The sequence below is a fragment of the Sarcophilus harrisii genome, chromosome 1, assembly GCF_902635505.1.
Source record: "Sarcophilus harrisii chromosome 1, mSarHar1.11, whole genome shotgun sequence".
Taxonomy (NCBI): Eukaryota; Metazoa; Chordata; class Mammalia; order Dasyuromorphia; family Dasyuridae; genus Sarcophilus; species Sarcophilus harrisii.
Genome location: NC_045426.1, coordinates 174,118,097 through 174,135,282, shown reverse-complemented (window position 1 = coordinate 174,135,282; position 17,186 = coordinate 174,118,097). Strand labels below are relative to the sequence as shown.

The window sequence follows — 17,186 nt, the reverse complement described above, 5'->3', positions numbered from 1 at the left end:
AACTGGAAACTGAGTGGATGCCCATCAGTTGGAGAATGGCTGAATAAATTGTGGTATATGAATGTTATGGAATATTATTGTTCTGTAAGACATGACCATCAGGATGATTTCAGAAAAGCCTGGAGAGATTTACATAAACTGATGCTGAGTGAAATGAGCAGGACCAGAAGATCATTATATACTTCAACAACAATACTATATGATGATCAATTCTGATGGACGTGGCCCTCTTCAACAATGAGATGAAGCAAATCAGTTCCAATGGAGGAGTAATGAACTGAACCAATTACATTCAGCTAAAGAACTCTGGGCGATGACTATGAACCACTACATAGAATTTCCAATCCCACTATTTATGTCCAAGTGCATTTTTGATTTCCTTCACAAGCTAATTATACACACTATTTCAAAGTCCGATTCTTTTTCTACAGCAAAATAATGGTTTGGACATGTATACATATATTGTATTTAACTTATACTTTAATATATTTAACATGTATTGGTCAACCTGCCATCTGGAGGAAGGGGTGGGGAGGAGGTGAAAATTTGGAACAAAGGGTTTTGCAATTACCAATGCTGAAAAATTACCCATGCATATATCTTGTAAATAAAAAGGTATAATAAAAAGAAGAAAAATTTATATATATATAAAAAAAAAGAAAGCTGTTGGCACACTTATCCTATACTTTCATTTCCTCTTGGTCTCAAGGTCTAGAACCTCCTCATAATCTTTTCTTTCCATCACAATTCTCTCAAATATTGCTTCTCCTAGGCAATTCCTCAGGCAATAATGATTTTTCCCCTAAAATGGATGTAATTCATAATTTATCTTTCCTATGCATTCCTATATTTTATAATTATTTATGTATATTATGGTATCCTGATAGATTTTAATATTTCTGAAAGCAGAGACCCAATCTGATCTATACTTAGTACTTCCTTAGCATGGATATTTATTTAGTTGAAATGAAATCTTATTACCAGAATTGGCTGATGACAACTCAATTTAAGTGACTAAATTATAATTGGATTAAAAATAAATAAATAAAACTAAAGTGATCTCTAATTTCATAGCAAGATAACTCTCTAGCAAGCAAATATAGAGACCCAATGAAAAATGTGACTTTCTTTAGTTAATATTTGTTTTGTGCATTTCTAAGAAAAAATCAGAATACTAAAGCATGTAGAAAGAAAACTCATGTTGAATAGATCTTTTGATTCCTTCAGAATATATTACCCCAAGTCATTATTTCACAATTCCACATATTAATAGCTAGTTGGGTGGCCAGTCCATTGAATTAGTACATCAAAATATATTATCAGGATCAGACACTGTAGATGGACAATGAACTGGGACCAGAATTGAATAATAGGAAGAAAACAGGCTCAATTATATTTGGGAAATTGCACAATTCTCCTAACTATCCCAATATGTTCTTTAGGGAAAAAGTAATCTTTTAAGACAAATGTTTACCAATTGATGCTACAGTGTTATAAATCTTGGAACACCAAGTTTCAGAAAAGCTGAAGGACAATGAAAAGATGCATAATGGCTTAGATTCAAAAAGTGGCTTAATATCACTGAGGTAACGTACAATGGAAAACAAAAGTTGGCCAGTCATGTGGCAAGTGCAAGGAATAACAAATGGATTCCATTGGTTTTACTTAAAAAAAATAAATAAATAAGACTTTGAGAAAAGCCTTCAGCACACTGGATGGATCCCCAAAGGAGAAGCTATGGAAGTGCAGACTTCAAACTGCACATATTGCACCAAACAGCAGTATGATTTCTTAAGAAACTTAATTTGGTTATAAAGTGGATCCATGAATTTTGAAATACTCTCTCAACAGTTTATCATGGAACATCATGGAACAAGTATCCATAAATTATCAAGCATGTGAACAACTTACCCCTTCCTCCCCCCCCCCCAAAAAAAAAACCCCACAGTACATGGACTCCAATGAGACTTATCATCTCTAAACTTATTCTGAATCATAGGAGAACCTAGACTTCCACAAGATCATAGGAGTTAGAGATGAATAGGGTCTGAAATTTTCCTGTATTGACCAAACTGATTATTATACAGGTAAGCGAAGGATAAATTTACTAAAAGGCAATAATTCAAAAAACCCTATTCTTAGTGAAAATCATGAAGTTAGACCAAACTACTTAAAGACAAGATGAGAAAAATCAAATAACCAGTGACATATCATATTCATTTTTATTTAGTTACCATATCTGCTTTTTTAAGTTATTTAGAGAAATAGAATTTTATTCTTGTTTACTTTAATACACACAGTATATTAATATTTCTTAAGTAGACACCACATGAGATGCACTCTATACATAAAATTGGAAATAATGCACTCATAACTTAAAATAAACTCTCCAAAATTAACAGTTTCAATCTTTTGAAAAGAAGCAGTTTTGTTATTAGTAAACAATGTAACTGAAGAAAAAGATTTCAGAAAAACAATTTGAGAGAACTCTGTAATGCAAAAAGGCTTTTGCAAGGAGAAAAAATTACAATGATGAGAATGCTCACTTAAAGAAAAGTGACAAATTCAAGACAAATCATCAAATATATAAAATGAGGCACAATCTGCTTAAAAAGTTTTTCCCTGTTATTTAAGGAATAACTCTACCCAGGATTTTGCAATGTTTTATCAAGAAAGTAGACATAGGTAATTTTCCTAGTTGGCTATAACATTGAAAAAGGACGAGTGGCTTGTAAAATGACTATGAATATGTTCCCTATGATATATTTCATATGTAACTAACTTTCTTTGTAAAAATCAAATATAATTTAATATTAAAAAAACTTCATTTTTCATATTCGGTATTTCTTCCTATTGGTTATTTTATGAAATCTAAAATCACTTTTGTATCAAAACATTTAAAATATCAATTAATTAAATAAAATTTAGACATTGTAAGTACAAGTATGCTTAGGTTTTATGTATATCAATGAGTTAGCTTACATTTTGAAAATTTTAATTCAATGTTATGTTCAAATCCATCTATAAATAAATGAAATGTATCTAGGAAAATTTAAATGTTTTAAATTTATAATTTAAAGTGTTTTCAATGTTTCTTTCTGTTTTGTACCAAAAAAATAAAACTTTTCTAGAGTTAACAAAGTAGTCACTCAATATCTCAAGAAAACAGCAATAAGACCAGCCCAAACCTTCTCTCCAGAAGTATAGCAGAAATTAGCACAAGTCCAAAGTCAGGAAATAGGCTGAAAAAATAGGCAAACAAAAAAAGAACTCCATCATACTAGGTTATTGTAGTGGCAGGGATGCTTAACACGCACAAACACAGAAAAGACTGACTTCAAAACATCTACAATCAATGACTCAGGGGGGAAAAAATCCAAAGATATAGGGTATAAACTCAATTAGAATTCCTAAAAGAGTTTAATAAGTTTTTCGTGTTTTTTAAAAGAGCTTTAAAATGTTTTTATAAATGGCAGGAGAGTACCTGAGGAAAAAAATCAGAAAAGAAATGTTAAAGAGGAAAACACGAGAAAGGGAATTGCAACTTTGTGCAAGAAGTACAAAACCTTATCCAAGCCACAGACTCCCTAAAAATTCAAATAAACCAAATAGAAACCAGTGACATCAAGAGAAAACAAGAAATGTTAAAACAAAGTTGAAAGGCTGAAAAAATGGAAGAAAATATAAACTTTCTTATAGAAAAAACAACTGTTCTAGAAAAAAGTTCAAGGGAAACAGATTTAAAATAATTGGACTATCTGAACATCATGACCAAAAAAAGAACCTGGACATCCTATTTCAAATTAAAAAAAAAAAAAAAAAAATCCTAAATCTCTTAGAAACAAATAGAAAATTAGAAATATAATTTACTATATACCTTCTGAAGAAAAACAACAGTAAAAACTCTCTCAGGAATATTACAACTATAATCCAGAGCTTTCATGTCAAGGAAAAAAATAATGCAAACAAATAGAAAGAATACAAGTATTAAAGAGCCACAGGAGCACACACAATTTAGCAATACCACTATAAATCAGCAGAAAACTTGGAATATGGAATATTCCAAAAGGTAAGAAATATGGACTTACAGTCAAGAATAAATAACCCAGTAAAACTTATAAACTGACAGTAGTGGGGAATAAGTATCTTTAATAAATTATAGAACTTTGAGGCATGTCTTTTGTCTTTTAATATTCAAGAGCTTCAGGGAAACTTGGAAGTTCAAACACATGACAATATAAATATAAAAAGATAAATATGAATGAATAAGTATAAAAGATTAAACAAGGATAAATTACTTACATCAAAATACAGAATTCATAAGGAAATTCAATGGACAAGGCTTTGGTGTGCTTCTGTTTTGATCTTAAGAAAAAGAGAAGGGAAAAAATACACTGGTGGAGGGTTTAGAAGGGGAAAAGTTCAAGAGAATTACTTCATATTTACATGTTTACAAAGTTCACATGTAAACATCTAAACAAACAAGGAGGAGTTGGGGTGACAGAGTAGCTGGAAATTTATTCTTATCTGAACTAGTCAGAAGAGTGAAGAATATGCACACAAACACCGAGTACAAAAATATAAGGAAACGGGGGAAAGAAATGAAGAGGGAATTAGAAGGAGTATAGATTAATAGGGAATTAGTTTTAAGCAAAACAAATTCTAAGTACGTACAAAAATATAGCTTTTTTTTAAGTGGCAAAGGATATTAATCTGAGGGACCACCCACAAACAGGGGAATGTCAAAATAAGTGATGGAATACTATTGTGTTGAAATCTTTATCAGAATAGTGATTAACCAAAATGCCAGAGGATAAATGACAAAACATGCTACCCACCTGTGATATAGAGTTGAAAGACTCAGAATGCATAAAGAGATAAATATTTTTTTTTAAAGACATGGTACACATGGAAATTTATTCTGATTCTGATTCACTTTAATGTTTGTAATATGTTTTCTTTTTCTTGTGTCCTGAAGTTGGGGGATGAGGGAGGGGGGAGGAAAGCTGGTTAAGTGTGAGAGTGAAAAGATGAGTCTTGGTTGTTTAAAACAAAACAAAGTTAGATGCTGAGATCAATGCATACAACATATAGCTTTGAAAATTGTCATACTGAATTCTTTCATGCCTCAATACTGTGAATGTTTCTCCTGTAAGTGAACCAAATGCAAAAAATAACTATTACCTGTCAAAAGACTACAAATAATAACTATATAATCTAGTAAATGAAGTTAAAAGCATATTAAAGGCATGGATGGTTCCATCTTGAAAGGAAGCAAAAAAGATACTCTATCAATGTCCACATTGATAAGAAAAACCTAGAGTACCTTTGGATCACTCAAAAGATAAACTGATAACAGGTTTACACCTTTTTTTCAGTAGATTCAACTTCATTATTAGTATTAGCACTGTGTAATCAGCACCATGGTCAAAGGTAGTCATTATATGTAAAATTCTGAAAAAGTTAAGCATCTGAAACAAAAGGCCTTGGTCTCTTAGTGAAAAAATTCAAGGTAATTTTCCTGACAACATCCAGGCAATTTAGCAAAATTTTAACTTCCTAGAAAGAATCAGGTCAACATTAAGTCTGCATTACTTCACAATTTTATTTTTAATTTATTTTACTTCATGTTTAAAAATAACCCAAGTCTCTCATTTAGAATATATGTTCCTTGAGGGTAGAAAATGTTCCTTTTTTTTTTTTTTTTTTTTTTTAATTTGTGTCTCAAACACTTGGTATAATTAGAGTTGCCCCAGGACAAGAAAATGCCATTCTCCTCCTCACTTCCTCATTTTCCATACAATTTCCCTATCTGAGGACCTTCTTCAATAAATCAGAGAAAGGCTAATGCCCCAGGTCAGACCCCATCACTTCTTAGTTTCCATGGGTGCTCCCATGGCCTTCTCCAGCACTGGACCCACCTGTTTCTTGGCCCTGCTTCCAGATTCCCCAAGCAACCTTTCATTTTCCTCCAATTTGCTATGAAATAGAACTTCAGGTCTCAACAATCAGCCACAAGGCTGGACAGAATAAATGAGGCTGCCTCAGCTAAACTCTCTTCACTATTACTCTCTGGAGTCCTCAATAGTTATCATACTCTCCCATCCCAGTGAATCTCGAACTCCAAACTGCAAATGTACAAATCCCATTCCCCAACCCTAACCACATGAGCCATGCATGCCAGATCTGCCTGTTCTCTGTAACTCTGACTCCACAATGATCATACTCCTTTTTCATCTTAAACCTTTTCCCCCTCTTTCCTTCTCCTGGGACTCACGGAGACCTGCCTTTCTCCTGACTACTACTTTTTTCAGGACTGGCTGTATTACCTCTACTACTTCAAAGTCAAATTGTTATGGGAAAGACAGAGAACACTTCTTGCTGTGCCTTGTCACTTTCAGATTCTACCTCTAATACTAACATTTAATAATCAGTCTTCCTTTGATGTTCCCTCTATTCAAATTTATCCAAATCCTGAAAGTTGTTATCTATTAAGTCGATCAGGATATTTTTCTTCCTTCTTCAATTTGTTTAGTTCCTGACTCATAATCCTCACAATTCCAATTCCTAAACCCATAAAGGGGATTTCAACATGCATATTGATTCTCCATCAAACAATCTAACTTCCCATTCTTTAATCTACTCAATTCCCACAATTATATTCCCACTATAACTTAATCCTAACCATAAATAATGCCATAACCTTGATCTTGTCATCACCCATAAGAGGTCTACATCTATGTTCATAAACTCAGAAATTCTTGTACCTGACTCTATTCAATGCGGGAAAGATTCCAATCTTTGATTCCTAACACCCCCTAGTTAATGTAAATTACCCTTTGACTCACAAATCCTGGTCCCTTTGAATTCCAATAGAAGATCCAGACCTGTCCCAGCCCCACCCGGAACTGGAGCCAACTTTGGGGCCACACCCCAAAGCCTCTCGAGCTAAGTCTCCTACTTAAAAGGGCCACCCTGGGAACCCCTCTTTGCAGAGATTCCAAACATGCCAGCCATGTGAGGATCCTCTGTCCACTGGACCCTCTGTCCAGTGCCCTCCTTATCTCTACCTTCACCTATCCCCTACTTCTAAATTCAATAATAAACCTCTTTTATCAATCTAGCTCTCCGGGCCAATAAATGCTTTTATTGGGAATTCGCGCCGCTACTAGACCACATATACCGCCATATCCTTGCGCCGAATCCAAGGGAGTTGCAGGGGAACTCTGTTTGACTCTCTGTACCCCAAACCTGCCACTAGACCTTAACTAAACCTTAATTTCATTTAGGTACCCCAAATCTAGACCTCAACACATGGTCTATACTTCAACATATTCTTTTATCATTAAGTCTCTCTTGATGCCTTACAAACTATAACCTAGTTTTCTGTTGTCACTATGACCTTTATTTCTTCTTCCTTTAAAGTCTTTGCCTCATTACACCAAAATAGCTACATTTGTTTTCTTTCCCTACTTTAATCTCTTGATGAACCAATTCAACTCTACATCATTCTCTATTCTTAAATCCTCTGCTCCCTTCGTCCTGCTGTCAGACTTCAATGCTGAATTCCTTCCATTATTCACATCCTTAGATCTTATTCACATGCTGCTGGACAGAACAGGAGGAAACATGCCATTTAGGTCCATTACATACTAACCTAATTTCAACTGGTCTCTCACTGCAGCATTTCTATTATCTACTGATCAATCAGCTACCACACTCTCCATATGAGCTTTTTCCAAATCTTATCTTTCCTCCAGTCTCCCATAGAAACCTTGTCTTCCCTTCAAGTAAAGTCCTTGTTTCATATCTCATTGAAAAGAATGAGGCCATCCAAAGAAGCAGGCCCCTCATGTCCCTTTTTCATTTACATCAACCAGGCATTCTTCCACTATTCCTTCCTTTGTCTTAGATAAGGTGTCTCTCCTCCTTGACAAGGTCAATTCCTCTAAAATACACTTGATTCATTCTCTCTTATTTTCTCCAACTGCCCTCTCTATCATCCACAATTCTCACTCTTTCACACCTACTTATAGGTAAATTTATGTGCTTTCCATTTTTAAATAAAACTGTCATATGAAATGACCATCCCGGATACCTATTATTCCATATTTTTTTTTTTAATTTTCAAAATATATACATGGATAATTTTCAACATTCACCCTTTCAAAACCTTGTATTCTAATTTTTTTCCCTCCCTTCCTTCCCCCTGCCCAAGTCGGCAAGTGATTCAATATGTTAAACATATGCAATTCTTCTATACAATATTTTCATAAATATCATGCTGCACAAGAAAAATAAGATCAAAAAGGGAAAAAATGTGCAAAAACAAAATGCAAACAAACAAAAAGTGAAAATATTATGTTGTAATCCACACTTAGTTCCCAGTCCTCTCTCTGGGTTCAGATGGCTCTCTTCATTACAAGACCATTGGAACTGGTGTGGCTAAACTCTTTTTTTTTTTTTTTTTTTTTTTTTTTTTTTGCTAAGACAATTAGGGTTAAGTGACTTTCCAAGAGTCACACAGCTAGGAAGTGTTAAGTGTCTGAGGTCAAATTTAAATTCAGATCCTTTTGACTTCAGGGCTGGTGTTCTATCCACTAGGAAGCCACCTAGGTAGCCTACCCCTGTGGCTAAACTCTTTAAGAAAGTCATCTACATTGAATGATTGTTCCACTCCCTCTCTTTTTATTTTTGGAAATTTTTTTCCCAATTACACATAAAAATACTTTCTAACATTCATTAAAAAAAAACAAAAAACAAAAAAACATTGTTCAGTTCCATACCCAAAAAGCTATCAAACTGTGCATACCCTTTGATCCAGCAGTGTCTCTACAGGACTTATATTCCAAAGAGATCTTAAGGAAGGCAAAGGGACCCACACGTGCAAAAATGTGGCAGTCCTTTTTATAGTAGAGAGAAACTGGAAACTGAGTGGATACCCATCAGTTGGAAAATGGCTGAATAAGTTATGGTATATGAATGTTATGGAATATTATTGTTCTGTAAGAAATGATCAGCAGGATGATTTCAGAGAGGCCTGGAGAGACTTACATGAACTGAGTGAAGTGAGAACCAGGAGAACACTGTACACACCAATAGCAAGATTATACAATGATCAATTTTGATGGAAGTAGCTCTTTTCAACAATGAGATAATTCAGACCCAGTTCCAATGATTTTATGATGAAGAGAGCCATTTACTCCCAGAGAGATGACTATGGGGACTGAGTGTGGATCACAACACAGTACTTTCACTTTTTATTATTGTTTGCTTACATTTTGTTTTTTCTCATTTTTTTTCTTTTTGATCTGATTATTTTTGTGCAGCATAATTGTGAAAATAGGCATAGAAAAATTGCATATGTTTAATCATATATTGGATTACTTGCTTTCTGGGGGAGGGGGAATGAAGGGGAAAAAACTAGAACATTAGATTTTGCAAGGGTAAATGTTGAAAATTATCTGTGCATATGTTTTGAAAATAAAAAGCTTTAATAGTAACTTAAAAAAAATTGTGAGTTCCAAATTCTCTCCCTTCCTCCTTTTCCATAGCCTCTCTGGTAACCAAATTGATACAGGTTATGTATATGCAATCTTGCAAAATATATTTCTCTATTGTCATGTTGTGAAAGACAAAAAAAAAACATGAAAATATAAAATGGAAAATAGTACTAGAATATTTTGATAATTACCACTTTATAATAAAGTGTGAGATTTGGTACCCCTAGGTCACCTTCTTTTGATTTTTTTCATTCTTTTCTTTGATGCTCTTGACCTATTGTTTTTTCCAATTTTATAATTTTTTGGCAGTCTAATGGTATGGCACTGAATAAGTAATACTCACTCTTCTAAACGTTCTGCAATTTGGTTGCTAAATACATAGTTTAAGTAAAACTTCTCTCCAGTTACCAATGATTTCTTAATTGACAAATCTAATCATCTTTTCTGTTTTCATCCTTTTTGAAACACTTGATACTGTTAAGTGTCCTCCTCTGCCACACTTCCCTAAATTTTCCTAACATTCCTCTCTCTAGTTTCTTCTCCTTTCTTCGCCTGATTACTCTTCAATCTTCTTTACTAGATTTCCATCACTGTTTCTTCTTCTACATGGGTTTTCCTCAAGTCTTTGTGATGAGCTCTTCTCTCTTCTTTTTATACAACCTCACTTGGTGACCTTCAGCAGCACCCATGCAGGTAATTCCCAAATCTATATATCCAGCTCTGTTATCTCTATAGCTCCATCAACTACCTTTTTCAGGTATTCTGAACTGGATGCACTATAAAGCATCTCAAACCCAACATGTCTAAAACAGCTATCTTCCCCCCTAAAATTCCTATCTTCTGAAATTACTCCTGTTAAGTCACTCAAATGTGCAATCTCAATGCCATTCTGAACTAAACACTCTCAATCACACCCCCAATCCCGCTGCCAAATCCTGCCATTTCTTTTTTCCTGATTTCCTATTACCTCCACAATCAAATGTTTGACGTTTAAAGCCATTAATAACATGGCTCTTTCCTACTTTTATCTATTTTTATACTACTCTGTCTACTTTTTAATCCTCATTGCTACTAACTGGATGGTACAGTCATGCTGGCATTCTTGGGGTTCCTCACACAGGACATCCTACCTTCCACCTCAGTATCTTCACCCTATCGGTCCCTATGCCTTTCTTTCCACTCACCTGCGATTCCTAGATTCCCCCAAGTTCAAATACCACCTTCTGCAGGAGGCCTCTTCCAAAATCCTTTTCCTGTGGCTGTTAGCGCCTATCCTGAGATTCAGTTCCGTCTACTTTGCATATGTATCTTGAATGCAGCTTATCATTTACATGTAGCTTCCACAGGCGATTTTGAGTTTCTTTAATGACAAGTAACAAAGAATTGGGGGGGCGGTGGAAGCTACATGTAAATGATAAGCTGCATTCAAGATACATATGCAAAGTAGACGGAACTGAATCTCAGGATAGGCGCTAACAGCCACAGGAAGGGGAGGGGGAAGGGGAGGGGGAGGGGGAGGGGAGGAGATGGGGAAGGAGGAGGGGAGGGGGAGGGGGAGGGGGAGAACGACGCTGGTCTTATCATGTGAAAAGCATCTAGTAAGCGCTTAATAAAATGCTTAATCCCCCGGCCTTACAATTTGCGAACACGTGACCGGGAGAAAGGCTTTGGGATCACAAGCTATTAAATCCCTGTTCTCCTTAATTCACTAATCTTCCCTTCCCCGTCCTCCATCCCTTCAAGATTTAGCAGAAGTAGAGGCAGAGGTTCTGTGCAGACTAAGACAAAGTGGGACGGCAAGCGCTTTTTGAAGCGGGAGGGTCGGCGGCGAAGAAGGGGAAGGCAACTTTAAGAAAAGCTGGAGTGGCTGTTGAAATAAATTGGGGCAGGCCCGGGAGTCTGACCAGGACAAGAATAAGGATGGACCGGGGTCAGTGGATTAGGGGTCTGCAAGCTCATAAATTCCACGAGGACACTATCGCTTCCGGGCCTACCTCATTTAGAGTCTTCGCTTCCGGTTTCCTCCAAAAGGCCCGCTCCCGAGATAGAATGAGCCGTAACCAATCAGAAGGGCTTTTCTTCCCCTTGCGTCACTACCCAAGGACAGATGAGCAGCCCCTTCCCTAAGTTCTAGACCAACCGCGTCGCCGCAGCCTTGCAGCGCGTGAAACCCGTTCCTTCCGCGAACCAATAATCGGGAAGCGTGCGGAGCAAGGCGAGGAGAAGGGGGCGGAGCCAAACGCCTCTTCCGCCCGTTGCCCCGGAAGGGTGATGTGGCTGGGGGTATCGGAGGTCTCACTATGGTAAGATGCGGAGGTCTGGGTCGGGATGCTAAGGCTGGGTTGCGGGCGGTTGGCCGGGGTGGCCCTGAGGTGAGGGGGAAACGGGAGATGGGGTAGACTTCGGTTCACAGACGGAGAAATCCGGTTGCGAAGAAAGCGGCCGGCAGGCAGGTAGCGGGGAGCCAGGACCAGAACCTCACGGGAAGAAGCGTTTCTGAAATGGGTAGAAAAGAGGGGTCCGAGAAACCGGGGGAAGGGAGAAAAAGACGAAGACAAGCTACCCCCGTCCTCCGCCCCGTCCCCGACCAAAGGTAGCCAAGAAATCCTCCAGGATTTGTTGTCTGACGCTGCCGAGATAACACCCCAGCTCCTCGAAGATTTTTTAAAATAGCTTCTGAGAGCGTCACTGGACCGGTGTGACAGGACTAGATTTTAGCTTGATGCCTGTCGAATTTGAAATCCACAGATTCCCATCTCTTTTTTTTCCCCCCGTTCTTACCTGAACAATAGTATAGGAAAGTGTTTCAGGCCCCAACAATTTATTGAAGAAAACTATCAATTTTTTTAAAGTCTCACACTACAACTTAGTGGACTCCCAAGATTTCTGTCAGTAAAATAGTCTATAGGAAGTGTGACCTTTATAGGAACTCATCCTGCAGTCTTTCTTGCCTTGTTCCCTGCCTTTTCCCCTCCCCCCCAACATTTAAATAAGTTGAAGTGTATAATTAAGGAATACCAATCTGAAAATTAAGTAAAAATAAATTTTGAATTGGTTAAAGGCGTAAAAACTAATAGAATGATGAAAGGATCTGATAAGAAGCTTCTTTTACTTAAGATTTGTCAATTGTGTTAAATATGAAAGGATTTTGCTATTTATTTGCCCCACCTCTGACTGCTACTGAATGTGTGACTCTTGGTGTCCCCAAGGGAACTATTACATACTGCAAATTACAGACTGTGATCTATGTTGGTAGAGGGGGTTTCCTTACTAGGAGTTCTCTGTTCTGTCAGTGAAGTCACAATTTGTTTTAAAGCCAACATATTTAACAAGGAGGTTTTGATTTTTGTAACCTAGAAAGGTGTCCAGTACACTACCATGGTAGAAGTTTAATATTTCCAGGTTTAATAGTGAATAGTGAATCTTAGTAGTTTTTATTCCCCAGATTATATATTGCTAGATAGACAATTGAAGATTAAGATTCACTGTCATAGTGGATAAACTTTTGATCCTTTAACAGTTTTAAAGAGAGCTCTAGGAAGTTTTCTATTTGATGACTTTTTTAAAAAATTATTCTGAATTTGGCAGACTGTGCCAAATTCTACCTGCTAGAAACCTTTCTAGGTACCAAAAAAAAAAAAAAAGGGGGGGGAGGTAGAATTTTTTTTGAAACTTTGAATCTCATTATGAACAGCTTGTTTTTCTTTCATTCAGCATACTCCAAAGCTGTCTTGCTTATCTGTGTTCCTCCCTGAACCTCTTCTGTGCATTTTCTTGAAATGATTCGCTAATGATCTGGTATTTGGGGGGAAAAAGGGGGGGAGGGATGGCATCACTATCACTCTTCTCATTTCTCTCCTCCATCCCACCATTCCCTCTTCCAAAAAAAAAAAAAAAAAAAAAAATTCTCTTATAATTAGATACCATAATAAAGTAAAAGAAATCCACACATTGGTCATGCCTGAATATGCACTTCTAATCATTCTCTTTTGTGAAGAGATGGGAATTCTGCCCTTAGGAGTCATAGGTGGATGTTGAATTGAATAGAATTACTGAATCTTTCAAACTTTGTTTTGCTTTACAAAGGTATAGTCATTTTATAAATTATTATCCTGGTCCTGCTCACTTTGCTCTGCATCTGTTCATAATGGCTTTTTCTGGTTTCTCTGAATTCATCCCTTTTCTCGTTTCTTCAGACAATATAATGTTCCATACCATATAGCACAATTTATTCAGCCATTCCACAGTTTTCAGGAACTTTGTTTCCAGATTTTTTTTGCTACAGTAAAGTGTTGGAACAAATATTTTCATACATATAGATCCATTATGACAGGTATTGAAATACCAATTTAGTTACTTTAATAATTTTAACCTGCTTTTTGAAATTGTTTTTTGAAATTTTTGAAATTTTGAAATAGACTAATTCACAGTTCTGTCAATAATGCATTACTTTTCCTGTCTTTCCATAGCTTCTTCAACAGTTGTCATTTGTTGTCATCTTTGTCATACTGATATTTCTGAGGTGGCACCTTAGAATTACTTTAATTCTATTTATTTATTTTTATGTGTTAATAACTTGATTTTGTTGTTTTGAGAACTACACATTCATATCATTTATATGTTCATATTATGTCAGTTGGAGAATGGATTTTTTTTCTTATATATCGGAATCAATTCTCTGTTTTTGTATATTACACTTTTGTCAGAGAAACATCCTGCAAAACTTTTTTTTTTTCCAGTTGGAAAAGTTCCTTTTCTAGGAAGGAGTCCTCTTTTTCCTAATTGTTGCTGCATTAATTTTATATAAAAACTTTTTAATTCTATGTAATCAAAATTGTCCATTTTATTATCTGTGATCCTCTTTGTCTTCATTTGGTCAAGCAAGGACTCTTCTCCTGTTCCATGGTGATGAATGGAATTTCCTTTCCTTTGCCTCTAATTTGCTTATGATAGGACTTTGTATTTCTAGAACTTTTATCTTATTGGAGTTTAAATGTATTATATTGTGTAATATGTTATAAAAGTAATTTCTGCCAGACTGCTATCACAGTAGTTTTTGTCAGAAAATGAGTCCTTTCCCTTAAGTAGTTGGAAGTTTGGGCGTTTATTAACATTGAGCTACTATGATTGATTATGTTTTGTGTTATAGTCTGTCCCACTGATCAATTTTTGTTGTTGTTTTTAAACACTACTAAATAGTTTTGATGATTTTTGCTTTATAGTATAGTGTAAGACCTGGTACTGCTGGCTCCTTTTTTTTTTTCCTCCCATTATTTCTCATTGAATTATTCCAGACCTTCTGTGCCCAGAGTTTTAGACTCAGGTCTTCTCATCTGAGTTCATGCTAATATTCCTAATCAGACTTCTCACTGTGTTTTTTGTATAGTCAGGCTGAATGAAAGAGGTTACCAATATATGTCTGAATTTTTATATCATTATTCAAACTGATGCCTGTTTTAGGTCATTTAGGTCATTAGTTCATTCTTAGGCTAGAAGATACATGAGAGAGTTAAGCTCCTCTTGTGACCTTTCATATTCTCTTATCTTGAAGTTCTTTAATTAGTTCATTTCCTTACAAATATATTTGCTTTTATGCTAGAAAACAATTACACTTGGATTTCATATTCATACAGAAGTAGGTGTTTTGTCTTTTGGCTCCTTTCATAGTAGATGAAGGATGTAGTTCTAGTTTCATTAGTATCATGATCGAAAAGAATTATAAAAATTGTGTTTGTTTAATGTTTTTTAAAGCAAATTAATAGGGCTGCTTCTCTGCTTGTCATCTTTTAAGATCCATGTACCAGTAGCCCTTGTATATTTAATAAAAAATGTTATTACAGCTAAACTATAATTGTTTTAATGATTTTTTTTTTTTCCTGTTTGATCTATAATGGAAACATCTGTCAGATTGTTAGTCTTTCTATCCTGTACCTTTTTATTTATTCACATTAGCTTGGGCTGTCTGAATTAGGTAGAAGTATGGGAGGGACTTCAAATAAGGAGAGTTCAAAATAGGCTTATATAGTCATTCCTCAACAATGAATCATTGTCTAAGTATCTTTTTAAGTTTTTACTCAGAGACATTCCTGAGGTAACTTTAAGATAATTAATATTATGAGTTAGGAAATAGTTCAAAAAAGAGCTTAATTCCAAAAATGAGTCAAAAATGGGATATTGCCTCCTGTGAGATTGAATGAATTTCTCATCTGAGGGTCTTAGCTACAAAAATTCTCTGTCATAGCAAAGGACACCACCATGTAATAAGAGATAGGTATCTTAATGTAGGGGGAAATAAACAATTTTACATAGTTGGTCATTCTAATATAAATATAGCAATAGGCTTGAGAATCTAAAAACTCTTAATTTAAGGTCAAGCTTCCAAGAAGCCACCATACCACTAGTGCATTTGTCACAACAATAAAAATTTCACTAGAATTGTTGCTTTTGATTAATGTGATTAAAGAGTAAAAATATTCAAACAAAAAATTGAAGTTGAGGAATTATTATGAATGTTAATAATGTTAGAATATAAGTTGCTGGAGGATAGGGACTTTTTTTGATTTGGGTTTTGATTTCCCATTGTCTAGTACAGTGCCCAGCACATAATAGGTTTTTAATAACTTAAATACTTACTGCCTAATTTGCTGAACCATGTGCCAACATCTTATTCCCTCAGGCCACATTTTGGAAAAAACAGAATGGTCCAAAGCCATGATTCCTAATTGAACTGATGCTCTCTAATCATTTCATTTTATTTAAAGATCCCTATTTTCTTAATTTATTTATGTTCTAAGGATAAAGTCCAATATAAGGAAAATTCCTCCTTTCAAAAATTAACCAACAGCTATGCAGCATTTGAAATAGTTAAAAGATTTTAATAAGTCTTCCTCAGTTAAAGAAGTGAATATAGTAATTTTTCTCATTTTACAGATAAGAAAGCCAAGGTGCAGAAAGGTTTATAGGATCATAAATTTAAAAGTGAAAGGGATCTTTGAAACCATCAACCCCCTCATTGTATTTTACAGATGAAGAATCTAGGGAAGAAAAAAAAAGGTCATTTCATACAGGTCAAATATCATTCAGAGAGGTAGGATTCCAATCCAAGTTTCTCCTTACTCCTAAACTAGCATTTTTTTTTTTTATACCATACTGTGTACATATTTTAATTTCCCATATAAGTTTTAGATATCCTGGATCATTGGAAAAACAGAGTTAAGAACCACTGGATTAGACCATTTTGTTAGGGTTTTTTTTGTGTGTGTGTGTGTTTTTTGTTTGTTTTTTTAATAATTTAAATGGGCAGCTAGGTGGTACAGTGGACAGAGCACCAGCCCTGAAGTCAGGAGGACCTGAGCTGAGTTTACCTCATATACATAACACTTGCTAGCTGTGTAACTCTAGGCAAGTCACTTAACCCCAATTGCCTCAGGAAAAAAAAAAAAAATTAAACCTACTTATCTTTTTACAATCTATATTCATTGGTCTTCTATATACTTTGAGAAACAAATCCTGAATTACTTTGCATTTGCAAAAATGTCTTTTTCTAATAAGCCTTAAAAAAAGATTTTTCTCTTTGAGCATCAGGATGTATAACAATACATCATTGCCCCTTTAAATTAAGTAACTGCTAAGTAATAGTCCATTATTCTAGCGGTCATGACCTTGGATAACACAGATTTTAGC

The 17,186-nt window shown here is 35.3% G+C and overlaps 2 protein-coding genes across 5 annotated transcripts in view; one reads left to right on the top strand and one right to left on the bottom strand.

The window, feature by feature from the left end:
• XRCC4 (X-ray repair cross complementing 4) overlaps positions 1 to 11,632 on the bottom strand; it is a 377,298-nt gene extending 365,666 nt beyond the window's left edge. For 3 of the 4 annotated variants that reach the window (XM_012541393.3, XM_003759871.4, XM_023496092.2), the window contains exon 1: positions 11,498 to 11,632. The gene's annotated coding sequence lies outside the window, so the exon portion shown is untranslated. Of the gene's footprint in view, positions 1 to 10,687; positions 10,864 to 11,497 lie in introns of all 4 variants that reach the window. The other variant, XM_031967172.1, reaches the window with a different exon arrangement.
• A 62-nt stretch (positions 11,633 to 11,694) lies between these two features.
• Positions 11,695 to 17,186, top strand: part of TMEM167A (transmembrane protein 167A) — a 42,743-nt gene continuing 37,251 nt past the window's right edge. The window contains exon 1 of the mRNA XM_003759870.4: positions 11,695 to 11,806. Coding sequence (XP_003759918.1) covers positions 11,804 to 11,806 — 3 coding nt within the window. The 5' untranslated portion in view covers positions 11,695 to 11,803. The remainder of the gene's footprint in view (positions 11,807 to 17,186) is intronic.